We start from the raw sequence: 19,940 nt of genomic DNA on the forward strand, positions 1-19,940 counted from the left end.
CTTATCACACATATCCTAGGCTCACTTCCCTACCTCTGGGACTACACTGGTTCCTGTTCGCTACACAACTGAGGAGAAGGTGAGAAGTGCTGTAATTGACACGGAAACGGAATAACCTGTTGGAATATCTGACTTGAACTATCAGGGTAATTTTTCACCAGAAGGAGCACCGTTCTCTGGCCATCAGGAATCTAGATAAACTCTTTGTGATTCCCAGAGGCTGTTTTATTGAGCAAGCATCACTTAAAATTAGACCATGTTTCTATGTGTATCCTTGGAAAAAAAGTTGGAATCCACCTTAAAGATAATGCAATTCAGTTTCCTGGATCAGAGCTTCCTGCACTTATAACAGCAACCTAAGATGGATTTGATGGCTGGCTGAGCATTGTCAGCATAAACTACAGGGAAGTCTGGACATGGCTTGGAGATATACCCCCTGTGGCAATTCAGTAAGCTAGAGTGTAAAAGCTGGCAGAGACCTTTGGGCCCATCCAGTTCAGCCCCTCACGTTATAGGTGGGGCAATGCAAGTAAGGAATGCATTAAAGAAGGGAACTCTCTCCAGATCCAGAAGAAGACTACAGGTTGAATGACCTATTCTGATGGCCCAGGTGACCTTTCTCCTGATGATCTTCATATAAGCATGGTATGCTATTGGTGCACTAGAATAGTAAAGACAGTGCAATCTGGAGCCAGCCTGTGTGGGTACCAAGCGCAATGCTAAGTGGGTAAACTTGGGCATGTTACTTAACCACGCTGGGCCTATCTTTGTTCTTCTGTGAAATGAAGATATTACTCATTATTTATCTCAGAGATTTGAGATAGGGATTGTAAAGGGTTGAAGTAAGTGCCTGGCGTAAGGAAGATACTTAATAAAGTTAGCTATTTTTGTTAGTATTATTAGTATTAGTATTAGTATTAGTATTAGTATTAGTATTAGTATTATTAGTATTACTACATGGCACAATTTTTCATGGTTCAGAACTTCTGTCCCTAAGCATAAGAAGAAAGTAGGTATAAAACCCTACTGTCTTGTCCATGTGGGATTGAGAGGTAAAACTTCCAGGCCCTTCCAGAGTGGGTCCATGTTAAATCTGACCTTCCTGAAGGAAGAAGCCAACTACTTTTCACCTTTTATCCCCAGGGCCTGGGACATCATAGCTACTCAACCAGTGTCTGATGAATGCATGACATTGATGTTACAGAAGAGTTTAGTCTGAGTCAAACAGCTGGGCCATACAAGGTCATCCAACCCAGTTCTTTCCATAGACTACATTTGTAGGCACAAATTCTATAAGATAACGTGGAATATCTGGACCTTTTCAAAACCTTCCCACTTAATAAAATAATTTGTGCTTATTCATACGTCTAATAGATTCATTGACAAAAAATTCAGAGTTGCTATTCTAAGGAATGGAACTGTACTGTCTAAAACAGAAACCCTTACCTTGACTCTCAGGTCCACGTCTGTGAGCACCATGAAGAAGTCATTATAGGTCATTCCATACTCTTTCCTCAGCTCACCAATGAGATGCTGGTCTACCAGGTCCTCATCATCCACCACTCGCATGGGTTTTTCATTATCTTCAAGGAAATGAAATGTGAATGAATATGGGTGTGACAAGACCAAAATAAGTGGGAAGCTCTGAGTCTCCGTCCTGAGTTAATTAGAACAGCTTTCATTAGTTGCACACATTCAGCCAACATTTTGTTTGAACTCAAGTTCCCCAAGTGAATAAGTAAATGTAGAAATAAATGAATAAACTCATTTTGAAAGTCAGTTCTCTACAGATAATCAAGCCCCATCTGTGCCTACCCTGATGGTAGGTAGTGAATCAGAAGGAGCAAAGTGAGAGTGAAGGCCGCTGACTCACCCCTGGAAGAAGATTGCCAACTCTATCCTGGGAATGAGTCATCACCCCATCTCACCAAGGAGCTTTTAAATTTATTTTAGTTTTGTTTCTGTTTTTAAAGAAAAACGTTTTTGTTTTTTTTCTTTTAGTTTTTGTTATTTATTTAGTTGAGTCTAAAATCTCTATCTTTTCCTCACTTTTATTACAGAATCACTTTGAGACTCAGTGAACCATGTCATTGCTATAGAGAGAAACAAGCCTATGTTCAGGCCTGCCCAACAGGTTCATTTTAGCTCCAAAAATGTAGAGCTCTCCATAATACAATTTTTTAAGTTTATTTATTTATTTTGAGAGAGAGAGAGAGAGAGAGACACTATGAGCAGGGGAGGGGCAGAGAGAGGGAATCCCAAGCAGGCTCCGAGCTGTCAGTGACAAGCCCAATGAGGGGCTTGATCTCACGAACCATGAGATCGTGACCTGAATTGAAATCAGGAGTCAGACACCTCAACCCACTGAGCCACCCAGCTGCCCTCATTATACAAATTTTGTAAGTGAATACAATTTCAAGCAAAGTGTTACTAAATGTACAGAAGTTTTTAACCATTATATATATTTTTTAAACATCAAGCCCTAAAAATAAATTATTATACTTCGAAATGGTTCTTGAACATGTCACTAGGTGGATGGGAAGTTTGAATATGGCAACTCTTAAGTCTGGAAATCAGTTTAACATCTCTGAGATGAAAATGCTACATCTCTCCCAGGTCACAGTGTTTCCCTCAACCCTACAAAAATTTTTATCTGCCAAATGACTCCCTGTATTTAAAAAAAAAATGTGAAAAAAATAAAGTCAGCAAAGATGTGATCATAGATATATTGGTGAAAAGACTCTATCACTTACTGCCCACATTGCTACCCACTGAATAGTACTACAGTAGAAACAGCCATAGTTTTACAAATACAGAGGTTATAGGGCTTGAGTACCACAGACCATTGCTCTTTTCCTCAAAAGGGGATGATTGCAATTTAACTATTACTTTGGTTTATTTGATTAGGATCACTGAAAGTACACAAACAAGGAACTTGATTTCCTCTAAAGCAGATCAAAATGCAAAGACAAAGAATCTGCTTTCTTCCCCCAAATTGTGACAGTTCTTCACAGAGGCGGTTCAAAGGCATGGGAGCCCATAGCTTATATGAGGACCAAGCGCTCTGCAAAGTGAAAAATTATATGCTTCGTATATATAAACTACTTTTTAAAAATTTTTTAAACATTTATTTATTATTGAAAGACAGAGAGACACAGAGCATGAACAGGGGAGGGGCCGAGAGATGGAGAGACACAGAATCGGAAGCAGGCTCCAGGCTCCAAGCTGTCAGCACAGAGCCTGATGCGGGGCTCGAACTCACAAACCGCAAGATCATGACCTGAGCCAAAGTCGGATGCTTAACCCACTGACCCACACAGGCACCCCCATATAAACTATTTGTTATGTTTGCTTATTTATTTTGAGAGAGAGAGACAGAGACAGCAGGGAGGGGCAGACAGAGAGAGGGAGAGAGAGAATCCTAAGCGTGGGGGTGGATGCCACAAACCGTGAGATCATGACCTGAGCCGAAATCAAGAGTCAGAAGCTTAACTGACCGAGCCACCCAGGCATCCCTAAACTTTTTTTTAAATGTACATTTTTGCTGTCATGAATTAATTACAAAGTAATTAAAAAAAATTGCCAGATTCATGTTGTTGGTTTTTGTTTACTATGTCTCATTGAGCTAAAAAAGCAAGTTGCTGAAGAAAATGCATAGTAGACATTATTCTTGCTTAAAAGGAAATAAAAGAAAATACATCTGTACAGGAATAGACACTGGAAAATGTCCAGAAGGACATCTAGTTGGTAACAATGGTTGCCTCTAGGGAATGGAAAAGGTGAGTGGACACTTTCACTATTTACTCTAAGCATGTCTATATTACGTAAAATTTAACAAAGAGCATATTTTACAATTAGTAATAATAATAAAATAAATAATTAAAAACTGATTTAAAAATGTTTTTAATAACTAATGATTCTGAAACTTTACAAGCAAGATTTTCTCTTGAATCTAAGGATTCCTGGTTTTAATTCTCAGCATACTTTTGTTCATTCCACAAAGTATTTGTTAATACACTGGAGTGTAATAACAAAGTATTTGTTAATACACTGTTAATACAAATAATAAAGTATTTGTTATACACTGTCAATACACTGGAAATGCAGCCAGTGTCCTGAGCTAAGTCTATGCTGGGTGCTAGATTCAGAAATGAGTAATTTGGATAGAGTTCAAATTCCTAATTAGAATCAAAATGAGACCATTATCTCTACCTCACAGAGAAAGTTACAAAAAGCACTAAATGGCTCGGATGGAAGGAAGTTGGAGAATGTAGTAGATTTCAAAAAAATGGCCCCAGTTCTTCACCTTTCTCCATACCTACACTCTTTGTCCAGTGACTGTGGCTCCTCTTTAAAGTGATGAGTTAAACTGTCGTGCCTCTCGATTCTGAGCTCATCTATACCACATGCTCCGGCCAGTGCTAGGTGATGTTAGCAAAAGTGACATAGAGGCTAGAAATGAGCCTGTACATTTGGGATTGCTCTTGCCTCTACCGTCGCCATGAGAACAACATGCACGCTAGACTTCTGAAGAATAAGCTAAACCAAGTTACCCTGGCCTCAGCCCAGACGGGGCGACACCAGTTGATCCCTAAAGTGTGCAAGCCCAGCCAAGATCAGCAGGACCACCCAGCCAACCAGCAGCTGACTGGACATGCATAGGCCAGCCTCACCAAGGCTTGCCCAGCCCAGCCCAGCCCAGGTGAGCTGAACCCTACAGGCTTATGACTGAATGTTTAATAATTACACACCACTGGAGTGTGTGGGTCGTCATTACACAGCCTTGTTGTGGCAACAGAGAAGTGATACGGACATTACCTAGCAGAACCCAGTCACGTTACTGAGAAACAATAATATATGGCGCATTAGATGAAACAGGGACTGAAGCAGACACTTTGGGGCACTGTCCATATCCTGCCTTCAGAAGCAAGGCTGCTGTGAAGGTTAGCCGCTGACTCCCTCTCTGAAAATCACTGACCTTAGAAAGGAGGTGCCTTTCTGCCAAGTCACACTCTTCCTAGGGGACAGCCCACATTCAGTGGCTGATGCAGTGGGGTAGATCTAAAAAACGTCCCCGTTGCCTCCAAGTGAACTGCTACTCCGAAGGGTTCATTGCATTACAACTAAAACTCCCTCTCTGTTCTCTCGTATCCCTCCCCTCTCATAAGCATTATTCCGAAGATGACTCCCCCATTAACCGCATGTATGCAAATCTCAGTTTCAGAGCCTGCTTCCCAGAGAACAAACCCATCACAGAGCCCACAAAGGAGCAACTGGCTCAAGTTTACCCTACTAGTTAATAACAGAGTGAGGGTTAAGGCTCAGTTAATACGACCTCATTCTTATTGAGTATTCTCTCTACTTGACCAAAACATATCCCACCCAAGGACAGAGAAGACCTAGGACCAAGATTTAAGCCAACCTTCGTTCTAACTGGGATATAGCAAGAAACCGATGTCATGGCCTGTTTTCTCCTTTCAACTAAAAGATCTTCTGAAACGTTTTGACCTGACATTAAAAATAAACATTTTACACTTCCAGACTGCAGAGTATCTACATCCCAAATGAATGTTTGTGCTGAGGTGGAAAATCACAGTGAAAGCACTGATCAACGGTGGCTCCTACAAGGGATGACAGCAGCTCTACCATAAGACAGTGTCCACCTCTGGCCCAATTTGGAGGAAGGGATGTGTGAGGCCAGCTCCCAGCTCCAGCTGCCTGCCCCTGCCCCAGATCTCCACTACGTTCCACGTTCCGTCTCAGTCAGGGCTGGGTGAACACCAGGCTCTCCTCGGTCTGGAAATGCAGCATCAATTTGGCAGCTTCTTGTTACATTTTTATAACAGTTTTGCCAAAGCTCTCTAGTCCTTTGCAGGGCTTAGAAGCAAACATTCTTGAGGACGCAATCCTATAAACAGTCCGCATGGTCTTGATCCAGCTAAATGGATTCACAGATCCAAACTCATGTGGTGGGATTTGGTTATGCCACACAGCCTGTCCTTGACCTAAGATGACTTAGGAGGGACAGAAGGGAGCTTGAACTCTGTCACACCCTGGTGGGGACTGGTCCTGTAAGTGGGGCATTGGCCTGGGTTTCCATCCTTTAAGGATCTCAATTCCCAAGTTGAGGTGGTAATAGATTTCTTCATGTATTTGTTCTTCCATGTCTGACCATAGACAGCAATGACGTTGCAGAAAAATTCAGCTCCAGCAACAACTTACTAATCACCAACTGTGTGCCAGGCATTACATTTGAAGTTTCCATCTGTGACGGCTCCTTCTCTACGATATCTGTGGTATCTCCTACTCCCACTCTGTCTCACCTGAGTTCAGGCATTCTGCCGATGTTCCTGGACCATTTCAGCCTCTCCCATTGCTTCAGAAGTTCTGTATCTCCTCTAACAGTTTTTCAAAGCATGATCCACTGTCTACCCTCACCTGGGTAGACAGGCGGGGCACAATCACCTGGGGCACTTGTTAAAATTACAATCCTTGGGTCCAGACCAATTTGATCAGAATTTCTAGAGGTGAGGCTCAGGAATCTGCATGTTAACAAGTTTTCTGGGTCGCTATGTTGCCATCTAAGGACAGGGAACAAGGACAGGATAAAATCCAAATCCTAGGCATAGCGGCCAAGGCCATTTCTGCCCTGGACTCAGTCTATCTTAGTGAGCTGATCACTTAACTCTTCCATACAATATGCTCCAGCTTCTATTTTCAGTTTCTAGAAATATGCCTTCTCTTCCTGGAATGCTATCCCTACCCGTCTACATGGGAACTCCTAATTACTTCTGCAACCTATCTTTACCTCACCTATGCACTCACAATACTTTTAGCTGCTTCTGCAATAATGCTTATCACCCTGCATTGCAACAGGTTGTTTACACATCTTTCTTTCCACTAGATACGAGCAGTTCATCAACAGGGACTAACCTTTGATTGTCTTCTAAATCCCTGTAGCCTGGCACGCATAGACACTAGGTACAGATTTGGTAACCATGACATCTCTCCCCTAAGAAAGATGCCACGTGAGAAAAAAGAGGGTAGTGAGGGGTAGAGTGAAGGAGGTGAGCAGTTCTGGGTCCACATAGAAAATGCATCATCAGGGGCGCCTGGGTGGCTCAGTCGGTTAAGCGTCCGACTTCGGCTCAGGTCATGATCTCACGGTCCGTGAGTTCGAGCCCCGCGTCGGGCTCTGTGCTGACAGCTCAGAGCCTGGAGCCTGTTTCAGATTCTGTGTCTCCCTCTCTCTGACCCTCCCCCGTTCATGCTCTGTCTCTCTCTGTCTCAAAAATAAATGAACGTTAAAAAAATTAAAAAAAAAAAAAAAAAAAAAAAAAAAGAAAATGCATCATCAAACCCTTACACTTCCTGTATCTTGTGAGCTTATAACACAGCCAGTCTAAGTGTAATTTGAGAAAGCTCATCATATAGATTTATTTTCTAAATTTGGGTTTTCACATATGAGGTCTTATAATTGTATTAACCACATTTAAAAATTTCTATATATTATGATATTTTGACATGTTAAAAACCCTTTCTGACTAGGGAGAGACTGCCTCTCCCAAAACTAGCCAATTCTTAGAGACAGCAAATCTGCAGCCTGCAGTAGCTCTCTGAAATGCAAACCAACCAACCCAATGCCCTGCCTCCTCTCTCTGACACGTGCACGCCAGGAAACAATATTCCTCTTCCTTAATCATCCAGGGTCAGGTACCAGGCAACTAGGGACCAGACCTATAGCCCAAAGCCTGGTGAAATTATTCAAACTAGCCAATCAGAAACTCTGTACTTTGTCCTGCCTCACCTTTCTCTTGGGAACCCCAATAAAGACAGTGACCTAGGCTCTCCCCTCCCTGCTCTTACTGCTGCTTTCTGACCCAACCCTGGCTCCACTTGTGGGCCTAGGGGGCGTGCTGCAATTTCCTCTCTGGCACCCATGAGCAATAAACTCTATTTTCCTTTGGCATTCTGATCTCTTGAGTGTCATCCACTGCGCTGCACCATTCATCACCTACCTTAATAAACCCTTTCCGGGGTAACACACAACATAGATAAAATCTATTTATATGGCATTTAAAATATAACTATCCTGGGGTGCCTGGGTGGTTCAGTAGGTTAAGCACCTGACTTCAGCTCAGGTCATGATCTCGTGCTCTGTGAGTTCGAGCCCCGCATCAGGCTCTGTGCTGACAGCTCAGAGTCTGGAGCCTGCTTTGGATTCTGTGTCTCCCTTCTCTCTCTGCTCCTCCCCCACTTATGCTCTGTCTCACTTTGTCTCTCAAAAATAAATACATGTTAAAAAAATTTGTTTTAATAATAAAATATAACTATCCTATTCAAGAAGTCAGCACAGGCCAAAGCTATGGATAAATCTGAAGGCAAAGACTCCATAAAAAGCTGAATCTTTTATTTTAACGATATTTCTGAGATTGCTGATGATAACCCTGGCCTCCAGCTATGGGATTTACTTTCTTTTGATTGGAAACAGATTAATTTAAATGACTCTGTAGTCGATTCTCTTGCTCCTATTTTACTATATGAATGGGTCAGTTGCCTGCCTACCAACCCATTGTGAAATGAGTGTCTGGATCAAATTGATAGGGGAGACTAACCTGGCCATTCCTGATCACAAAGTTGCTGCTTTCTTGTTCTCTAGAAAGAGCAACTTGTCCTATCTATGAAGAAAGCATCCTGCCAGATTCTTTTCTGTCCTACAGACTGACTCCCCCAAACCTGGGAAGTTATTTAAAATTTATTTGAAAAATATATTTAGAAATCTTTAGTGACTTCACATGGTTTACCAAATAAAATTTGATTTCTCTGTGCTGGTATTTGAAATCCTTTAAAATCTGGTGCCAACCTCTCTTTCACTCTGTCCTACACTTAACCGTCTGCTCTCCACCAAACCTAGCTGCAAATCAGAACCACTTGAGCAACAGTTTAAAAATATAAATTCCTGGACCTTATCCCCAAACTGGGTCAGTATCTTGGAATTGGGAAGAGAACTGGAGTCTCAATTTTCATTCTAATTTAGAAAGAGTACCTATAAATTGATATTAAGAAGAACAATCCAATAGAAAAAAAAAAAAGGCAAAGGACACTAAAAGCAAAGTATGAATGCTCCTCAAACACATGAAAAAATGTCCAATCATACTCATAGAAAGAAAAATGCAACCCACCAACACACTATGCTAAGATCTCATTTTTCTTTACCACATTGGCTGAAAACATTCACAAGCTTGGTTGTACAGTCTTTTGGAGAGCTTTAGGGAAACAGACACTTACACATTGCTGGTGGGATTGCAGTATGATACGACTTGTGTGGAGAGAAATCTGCTGATATTTAACGAAATTAAATACATTTTCCATTTGGCCCAATAATCCTGATTCTCAGAATCTATTGTAAAGATATACCCACATAGATAGAGTAACATAAATATAAGGTGATTTGCTGTGAAACTGTTTATAATAGCAAAATACTGAAAGCAATCTAAATGTCTATTAACAAGGGTACTAGTTAAACTATGATAGGCTCTCACAATGGCTTAATAAAGAATTAGGATGATTTTTGTATACTCATAAGGGAAGATTTCCAGGAAATATTTTTTAGGTGAAAAAAGCAAAGTCCAGGGTATTATATATACTATATTTTGTACTAAAAGTGTGGAGGGAATACAGATGTTTATATTTATTTGTATTTGCATAAAGAAGCACTAAATTCATAAATAAGGAATCATAAAAATACCTATGGGGCAGAGATCAACAGGGTAAAGGGGTCAGGAATGGGTGTAACATTTGTCTGTGGATACCTTTTTGTGCAGCTTTGACTTTGGAATCCAAAAATCCAATTCTCTTTAAAAAAATAAATAAAAACAAAAAGTACTTTGATAGAATCATCATCTATCAACAAATCTCCATTTTCAAGGCCCCTCCAATGAATCAACCCACTTTTCAAAATTTTCTGATATTTACACCTTCTCTAATGACTGCAACTGGAAGAGCTAATTCCTCCACCACATTCTCCAAGCACTTGTTTTGTATGGTTGGCGTATCAGGTGCTTTTCACCCCTTGATCATCAGGGGTTGATCTTGACACTGACACACTTGAGAGGCAAGAGGGCAGTGAAATGGGATGATGGACAAGCTGGGGGCAGGCTCCCCTGCCTCGAGGACACAGCGTGATTGATAATCAAAGACGGAATAAACAGAGAGGGATGCCAAGCCAGTGTCTGGAAGTGTGATCACTCCCCCAGCCTTGCCTCCCTGCACAAAGTGGCAGGGTCTGAAGAAGGCAGCTGCCAGGCACTGTCACTACTGACGGAAGAAAGGAGGAGTTGGGGCAAAGGGTCAAATTTTCAGGTGCTCCTGAGGAAAAGTGACACTCTACATTGTTATGGAGCCTATGAGGCTTGTCCATAAAGAACAATTCTCTTCAACAGGATCAAAGACAGAAAGAGAATATTAGGCTGAAATGGAGTCTATCATTTTCACCTATCAAAGGTATTTTAGAAATGCACCCATGAATTCTTTATTCATGGGACTATGGAATCACTTTCTTTCCTGTTGTCATGTTCCATCCATGAGCCCATCAACTTCCCCACCTCCTTTCTCATCAATTACCCTTAGAGTCTTCTTCCTTCAAAGGAGGCCATCAAAGAACTTCCTTTGTCCCATAAAAATGTCCATATGTTCTGGTCCTTAAAATCCGGTGATTGACTATCAGTGTCAAATATTTTTCAGCCCTCTATTCTGCTAAGAAAGAAACATGTTTGCTGTGCTTTCCCCTCAGTTTCTCTTTTCAGTTCTGCAACAAAGTGTCTTAGGCCAGCAACTTCTTCCCATCTGCACACTTAGTCTGTAATTCCTCCTCTTGACATAGATACAAATTTTTCTACCCAATTGATATTTTAAATACCACTAACAATTGGGAATGCTTTAATGTACCATGTCTTTCTAAACTCTCATGTATAATATTATCTTGGATGAGAAAACCAGATGGGCTTATCCTGCATTGCAATTTGCTCAGGCATGAGTGACTTTCATTAGGCTAACGACTGAAATCTTAAGGTAAATTTCCTGGAATTTGTGGGTCCATCATTTATAGTTCAAATACACTTAGCAAGATGGACCAGCTGGTGAGTACAGCCCACAGTGTAGTTGGATGTGGGTCTCTGTTTTTGAGGCCCAGTAAAAGTCTGGAAGAGGAGAGACTACTTGATTTATTTTTAAGGAAAGTAAGGCCATCTGATAGATTTCCAGCTGAAAATTGGTCAAGGCTAGAGTTTGGTTCACTGAGCCCATGATGCATGCCAATTCCTGTTTTCCCATGGCTGGCTCCCAGTCTTGGCTGAAAGTTCTACGGCCTTTCCCATAAGGGTAAGCTGGGACATAACACGAGGAGAGAAAGGCCTTCCAGGAATTAAATGAGGAACAAAATAAAAGCCCCCACCCCCCCCAGATCAAGTCCAAACTGCCATTCAGTGAGAGGCAAACACCAATGCACAATACCTGATTTCCAATAGGGCAGGGAAAAAACCCTCAGTGCCTCTACTGCTCATATTTAATCCAGATGTCTAAAAAACAGCAGGATTAATGCTAAAAATTTGCCAAGGCAACACCAGATGCTTATAACAGTTGGGACCACATAGAGACTGAAGTAGAACATATAATGATTTTTCCAAACTTCTCTGAAATAAGGAATGAGGTTTCTTTGTGTAAGGGTTGGTGGGCAACACATCTGACACTGGAAACACCTGGTGGAGGAGGCCTTTTATCACCAGCCAGCACCAGCTTCTGCACTAGATTGAATACCTACTTCCTTTCTAGACATCTGGGCTGTAATTAAGCTCACTGGCTCTTGCTACTATTTAAAAATCCAGGAAGCTAATGGTTGAATCTCAGTTAAACACTAAATATGTGGCTTTGTAGTATTAGTCTTTGGGGCTTTGGTTTTATTACCAGGAGTAGTAATGCACCTTGTGACCTCGAAGGGCAGTCATGAGGGTTCACTGTTAACATTCTGTAATTAGCAGAAAGCAATTACAAGTCCCTTTTCATTATAGGTGCTCTAGTCCCTGTGACAGTTCGTTGATTTCCAGATGCCTGCCAGAAAAAATGGTGGTAATGATGACCACACCATAGTACTTATTATATGGCACATATTTATACACATTATCTTACTAAATCCTCACCATAGCCTGTGAAAGAGATATAATTATTTTCAAGGCTGAGGCTTAGGAAGTAACTTGCCCAAAGTCACACAAGAAATAAGTTGGGACTGTTGGTTTGAACTGGTCTGTTTGACTCTAGACCTTCTGTCGTATCTTCTGTTTGTATGTGTGAGTATTGTTGTTTTGGTAAAGGACCTTGTTGTTGTTTTCTCTCCCAAACACACACCGCACAGGGATTAATGTCCACAAACCAATCACCAATCCACAATGATTTATGATGGGACATTGGAAAGGATGGAATTTATTTTCCTTTGGAGCTATCTCAGTGGAAGGTGAGTTAATAAAAAGAGAGAAGGCATAACTGAAATTCCATATCTGAATAAATTCTAGAGACCTGCTATACAATATTGTGCCTCTAGTTAAAAACACTGTACTGTGCACTTAGAAATTAGTTAGTTATGTTGTGTTTTAACCACAATTTTAAAAATATGATTTAGAGGCCAGACAATATTCAAACCAAATGACATTCTCATGACATAATTATGACTACTATGTGTTCTGTTACATCAAGATCACATGACAGAAAAATCTGTGAGCTAATGTGTTATATATATTGAAGCTAACTGTTAACTAATGGGGAAAATATGTTTTATATTCTTTCAGAGGAAATATATTTTATGAAAAATAGGCAGGATATGCACATGGTAAAATATGAAGGACTTTCATTATAGTTAAAATAAAAACTTTGAGAAGTCGAGAATACGTGAAGGGTAAAAGTTTTTTTTTTAAAGATAAAGCCCCAGAGATGTAATAATTATAAAAGAAACTGGGTGGGTCTGATCTGGGGCTTCTGACTTTGTGGCTGAACTACTCACAGTAAGTCTTGCGACATTCCCATGAGAATTGCAAGAAGTTAGACAGCTGCCCAGCGCTGAGCTGTGCACCTCCTGAGCCTCACATGCACCATTAATATGAAAAATTGTGAAAACTCTACATTAAGCCAAATTCTTCTCCTCTCCAAAAGGACTTGGGTGCAGTTCAGTCCACACTTTCAGTGACTTTTCATTTAGCTGAACAGCGTCTCTCAGCCCTCCCCAGTCTTGCCAGAGTCAAGTGCTTCCAAGGGCCTGGCAGGTCCCCATCTGTGAGTGAGTCACCTGCAGCATGAAGGCAGCAGGAAGATCAGATGGTATTAGTCACAGGCAAGAAGACTCCAGATCCAGAAGAAACTGTCTACATACTTTTCTGGCTGTCCCACCACTGTATTACCTCTCACATTTTTCTCTACCTTATTGATCTGCAAACCATAGAATTCTTGCATATTTTTTTTTCATTTTAAAGTGCCAAAAACCTACACCAGAACCATGTGGAACAGTTAACATAAGTAGGTAGGTAAGCTGACCTTTGTTACGACAAGGAAAGAGCCCTCTGAATACCTGAATTTTCCTCTTAATTTCCCACTGACCTCTCCCATAAAGTTTGTCCCACCTTACGTATGAGAAAAACAATAATGTAATTAAAATGTTTAAGAGAACCTAGCTGGAAGTGGTCGATTTTCATGGTGCTGTTGTTGACAGGGCCAAAGATGGTGATCACGGAGATTTTCCTGGTGGCCATCTTGCAGAAGCTTTCCAGATACTCATCTCGTTGTTGCACATACATGTTGTTCTCAACCTTAGGAGCGGTGATCAGCTAAAGGCAGGCGGAGGCAAGCAAATATTAATTCACAGTGATGGTTGTACACAGAGGCAAAATCCAAAGGGAACATTTGGAATAGAGGGCTGGCAGTGACTGGCACTAAAGTCAACTAAAGCGCTCTACTGGACACTTAGCATAGTTAGGGCCAAAACAGGCCATTCGGAAAGGCCCTCTTTATTTCAGTGGTTCCAGACACAGAGTTTTCTATTCCCACCAGTTATCTTTATCACCAGTCTCCATGTGCCTTAGTTTTCTCATCTGTGAACTCTGCATAGGAATACTTGTTTTGCAAGGCTGTTACGAGCATTACATGAATGCTTGACATGTCGTGATTGTTCAATAAATGCTACCTCCTTTCCTTCCTTTTGGTCTTCATAATCCTAATTGGCAGCTCACACATTTGTAAGTTCAGTGGTTTTTACTCTTTTGTGTCATGTCCCATAGGGTTGAGAGAGCTTCATAACCAGGCCTGGGGCACTACGGAACATTCAATGACTCAGTATCTTTAGTAGGCAACTTGCAGAAAGTTTTTAGGATGGCCTTTTCGCCTATGTTTTGTCACACTGGGCCTATACAGAGCTTGTGGCAGACTTCTTTGACATTCGAATCCCCCAACAGGATGGATTTTTACTGTTTCATTTCAGCCTTCTTTCTAATTCAGACCTGGTATTTTTCACCTAACTCCTTGTGTCTTTCAAGCTCACTTTGAACCCCTGAGTTCTGGGGAAAAAAGAGGAAAAATAGAGCAAAAGAAAGAGATGCTGTAGTCACTGGAGCCATCTGGGACAACATATTTTGTAATTTTGTAGAAAAAGAGAATATCCTTATTTTTAGGGCTCCTGTTGAATGCTCTAAGAATGTCTCAATGCTCCTATCTAAGTGGATATAAAAGCTTTTCTCCTTCCTTGATTATTTTTGTAGCCTTTTCCTGAGCCTTCTCCAATTCTACCACATTTTTCATGAGCAGAAACCAGAACTGTATACCTCACTCCACAAGTGAGTGGGCATGGTGGTGTTCACCCTGCCCACTGATGTGAAATTTCATTCTGAGGATGATCAGGTCTTTGTTGAGCTCTTTGACCCCACATACCTCACTAGGCTAGTGTCTGCAGTGAAGGCTGTCTATTGATCTTTTGCTAACTCATCACTTACCTTAGAAACCAGCCTCTATACACATTTCTCGAACTTGACCACATTCAAATTTATCAGCCACTTTTCTTTTTTTCTTTTTCTTTCTTTCTTTTTTTTTTTTTTTTTGGTATTTCCTTTCCTTTCTTTTTCTTTTTTTTCAATATATGAAATTTATTGTCAAATTGGTTTCCATACAACACCCAGTGCTCATCCCAAAAGGTGCCCTCCTCAATACCCATCACCCACCCTCTCCTCCCTCCCACCCCCCATCAACCCTCAGTTTCTTCTCAGTTTTTAAGAGTCTCTTATGCTTTTATCAGCCACTTTGCTACTTGCCCATCTAAACTTACAAAATATTTCTGAAGTTTGTGACTATTAGCTTGGCATTTTTCAGAAAGGAAGTCACCATGTTGCTAAACCTCTTCCTCACACTTTATCAAAATGGTTACTAAATCTGCTCCCAGCTTGATATTGGTATTTATCTTTCTCTGTCACAGATGTGTTAATTGTTGCCTGTAGGCTTTCCCTTTTAAAGATTTCCTGTGCCTGCCAAATTCTATCACTTGTGGATATCAAAATGTGTTCAATAACACTTTTGAGTGGAACATTAACAAAGATTTTTCTGAGATGAAATTTTTTTCCTCTCAGGTTGTTATTTACTTTAAGTAGTCATGATTTTGTTTATTTTTGATTTCATGTTTATATGCCTGTTCAGACGGACAGGGTTGGGTAGAAAATGCTTATTTTAGAAATGTAATTTCCCAAGAGGAAAAATAGTATTTCCCCAAATGTATTCCTTGATTCATACTCAGCTTTAAAAAAGATTTAAAGTGGCTATAAAAAATACACGGTGATGATATTTTTGCTTTGTTTGTTAGTTTTTAATTAGCTTTATGATATTTGAAAGCATTTCTTCAGCTTTGGTGGTGGCCCAAATCTTGGAGTTTTATTTTCAGTTGGTATGTTTTAGGTTTTTCTTTGTGGCCATTCTTTGCTCACAAACACACTATTTTAAAATAAATGAATGTTTACGTGAAAACACAAAACCGTCAAAAACAAGGATAAGTTCTACTGGTAATGATCTTGGATTCCTTTTTCTATATCTAGAATATATTTAGAGGAGTGCCCATGTGCTAGATGACTGATAGTTACCTGCCACTGTAACTTCAAATCCATACATTTCATTCTTGACATATTTTGCCATGAACTATTACAGTCTATGATATGACATGACATGACAGGATTTCCAGATTCCTCAAAACTACTTCTGGTCCCTTTGTCCTTCTTGTGCATAACTGGGGTTTGCAGACAATATAGAATCTCATACAGAACCTCATCCTCCCCTGCCTGGCAGCTTTTCTCGGTACCTCTGAACACCGTAGCCTGAGGCCATTGGATACCCAGTGGGAATCCAACAGAAGTAAATAAAGAGCCCTGATGTTTATTTGCATCTCAGGACCTATGCCCAGGGATGCCTTAACCCCCCAGTGAGGTGACATTTATTTTGCATGACTCATTTCCTCCCTCCCTCGGCAACCTGGCCCCAGGCTCTCTCTTGCTAACCTTTCCTCTTATTCCTCCCTTACATGACCACTTCACTCTTCAGCCAGACTGCTCTCAATGGTGAAATGAAAGGAATCTGGGCAGAGTGGCACAGAGAAAGGGTGTCTGCAGCCAAAGCAGGAGGGCCTGAATTTTCTCCTAGTTCAACCGTTGGCTACCTTGCAGCCTCAACAAGACCACTTAAACCTTATGAACCTTAGCTTTTGCATCTTTATAACAGAACAACTCTGCCACTCATCAAGTAGTGAAAATCAAGAAAAAAATTATATCTATCTGTCTATCTATCTATCTATCTATCTATCATCTATCTACAGGCTGTGTGCACACAAACACCATACGTGTATGTTGCCTCTGAAGAGTTCACTCTCATTCCTTCCTCTGCCTTGGCCCCTATCACTCTTTCCACCCAGAAAGCTCTCCCCTCCCCTCCCCCTTATCCACATCAAATGTAGTCTTCAAATGCAAGATCCTTCTTAATGCCTTTACTGGCCCACAATGGTCACTTTCTTCTTTTAATTGCTCTTCAGATGCAGGCCCACATTTCTCGGGTCCCACAGATCACTCCAGCCAGAGGAGAGGAAGTGGTCCCGTGCTGAGGAATGTCTAGATGCAGCCTGCAAACCAGCTGATAAAGACACTCCCCCCCCCCCCCCCCCCGCCCATCCTCATTTAATCTGCTCCTCAAGTTTGCATCAGAGGAGGCTGATCATGTGAACATATTTCGGCGACTCTTTCTCTGTATACTGACACCTCCAGCCCATTCACTGTTCAGTTCGGCAGTATTTCCAACGGTATTTAAAATGGTAACCGTGTCCAGTCCCCTCTTCCTAAAAAGAGCATCCTAGAACTTTTTGGTAAACATTATTGTCTGACACTTGCCCTCTTTCCAGTTTGGTGGAGATAAATCAGGGCATGTGTCGTGAATAGAGAATTGTGTCGTGTTCTTTTTTACATTTCTGTTTCCAACTGGTGTGTTGGCACAAGGAGCCTCAGAATGTCATGAAGCCAGTTTGCATAAGTAAAGGGAGCAAACAGGAATGGGAGGATGCCAGAGGGAAGATATTTTAAGTCTCAGCTTCTTCTAAGTGCTGCGTTAGGATCAAAACACTAGATTTTTACAGGATTCTGAAAAATGACATTCAAGCTAGTCGTCTCAGTAAAGCAGAGCTTTGTATCCCTTTCTAAAATTAAACCAAATAAGTGGCTTGTTGTCCCAATACCCAGATTTCTGAGGTAAGGCTAAAAGTGTGAACCCAGTTGCATTAGAAGAGATTCAGTCTCCAAAGAGTACTTAAACTTGATCTTGAGTCTATGCAGTCCCACATTATGAGGCCTCTTGCTAATTGACAAGTAGGGACATCTCGGGGCACAAAGTGGTGGCTTTACAGCTTGGCTCCACATAGTTCCAATGTTTTCGTGATAAAAGGCTTAACTGTGTTCTTACGTTGTCAATCCCAAACTGACACCAACCGGTCTGAGGGATTAAGTTAACAGGGATTCAGTCTATTGTTCTCCACTGACTGAGGGCCAGGAAAGCCAGAGAGCTGAAGTGCAGAGAATTACCTGGGTATTAAAGGCGGAAACTCTACATTGTTGCTTAGCAAAAAAATGTTGACAATTGATATACCTGGCCGTTTACCTGAGTAATTTAAGGTTGAAAGTGAATTTTAAAACATCTGTATTGATTAAAGGGATGAATCCTTAGTTTCCCCCTCACTTTACTGCTTATGCCCACTAGAAGCTCACACCCATAGGAAGGCAGAATAGAGGGAGAGGCTGGAATGTGAGCTTTAAAATCAAACAGGCCTGGGTGCCTGGGTGGCTCAGTCAGTTAAGCATCCAACTTTGGCTCAGGTCACGATCTCACAGTTGGTGGGTTTGAGCCCCGCAACCAGCTCTGTGCTGACAGTGCGGAGCCTGCTTGATTTTTTTTCTCCCTCTCTCTCTCTCTGCCCCTCCCTGACTCATGTTTTTTTTCTCTCTCTCTCAAAATAAATAAATAAACTTAAGAAAAATCAAACAGACCCGAGTTCTAACTCTGACTCTGCCACATATTAGCTGCACACCTTGGGAAACTTCTCAACCTCTCTGAGCTTCTTTCCTTGGCTGTACGGTAGAGTTAATCAGTCCTTCCTCATGGGGTTGTTGTGAAAATTAAACCACACAGTTTTGGTGAAGCACCTTACGTTGCCAAAGGATGTGCCCTTTTCTGTTCACAGGCTGACAGGCAGGGGCTTGGAAGGACTGACCTCTGGCCTCAGAGTAGGAAACCTGTTTCTACTTGCAGCTCCTTTGAAGGTCCCTACTATGATGTTCACTCATACCACTGCAGCCACTGTTTCTCTAAAAACTTGGATAAGGAGTGATTACATGATGTTTTCACATCTAAAGAATGATATAAATAAGTGTAAAAGCACTAGGGCTTTATGATAAATTGTACTTGGGCGCCAGGTTACGGAAACACTGGAAAGATGAGCTCAAAGTCCTGCGTGATTTCTGGGAATGACACCTTATTTCAGTCCGAGCACACTGGGTTAGGTTGAGGCCAGTTGGAGGTATATGCTGTCAGCCGTCTTTAACAACTCAGAGCGTGCTGAGCCTTAGTGAATATTAATTGAATCACCGAACCTCCTGAGTAACATCGGCGTGTCGAATAGGAAAAATGAGTAGAAAAAGACAAATGGCACCAACAAGCCCTTTCACCCAGAAACACAAGTCTCCTCTCTGCCTGGTGACATGGAATTTCTTTTCTCTCCATCTTTTGCTATTTTGTCACGTTTATTTCATCTTGTCTTTTCTAACCCATTCCTATTTTAGATATTAGCTCTTCAGAACACACATTTCTGATAGGATCGTCAGCTGGGCACATGTGGGACGGCAAGATTGAACTGCCTCCTCTTGCTACTTTCTTTCTAATAACAAACCTGGTTCGTTCACCAGCCCCAAAGAGCAACACTGCCCTGAGCAATCCCAGCTGGTTTCTGTTTTGCCTCACATGACATCAGCAGAAACTGTCGCTTGATTTTCATTTGCTAGAAATTTATGATCAGGGATACTGTTTAAAGCAGAAAATAGCCAGCTGGACTTTCAAATCCCTGACTAAGGGAGTAGAGAGAAAGGGGGAGAAATGAAAGGCATGACTAATGTCAGGGATAGAGTATGAAAACCTCTTTCTTTTGACTCAGAAACCAGGGGCAATGGCAGTATTTGCCAGCCGGGTGCACAATTACAATCCTGACATTTTACCCAGGATTATTTCTCCCCTGCTTGAACCCTGCCCATGAGGAACACTTCGCCTGCCCTGTGGGCTAAATGGCCGGGGTTGGGTGATGTGCTTTCACAGGCTGGACTAAGTGCTGTGTACTCAGGAGGGGC

General features: G+C 41.4%; 1 protein-coding gene across 1 annotated transcript in view; it reads right to left on the bottom strand.

The window, feature by feature from the left end:
- CCDC80 (coiled-coil domain containing 80) overlaps window positions 1–19,940 on the bottom strand; it is a 35,884-nt gene that overhangs the window by 10,937 nt on the left and 5,007 nt on the right. Inside the window, exons 3-4 of the mRNA XM_078452994.2 lie at window positions 13,709–13,865; window positions 1,447–1,583 (exon numbers count right to left, since the gene is read on the bottom strand). Coding sequence (XP_078309120.1) covers window positions 1,447–1,583; window positions 13,709–13,865 — 294 coding nt within the window. The remainder of the gene's footprint in view (window positions 1–1,446; window positions 1,584–13,708; window positions 13,866–19,940) is intronic.

The sequence above is a fragment of the Panthera onca genome, chromosome C2 (assembly GCF_046562875.1).
Source record: "Panthera onca isolate mPanOnc1 chromosome C2, mPanOnc1 haplotype 2, whole genome shotgun sequence".
In the NCBI taxonomy this organism is placed as follows: Eukaryota; Metazoa; Chordata; class Mammalia; order Carnivora; family Felidae; genus Panthera; species Panthera onca.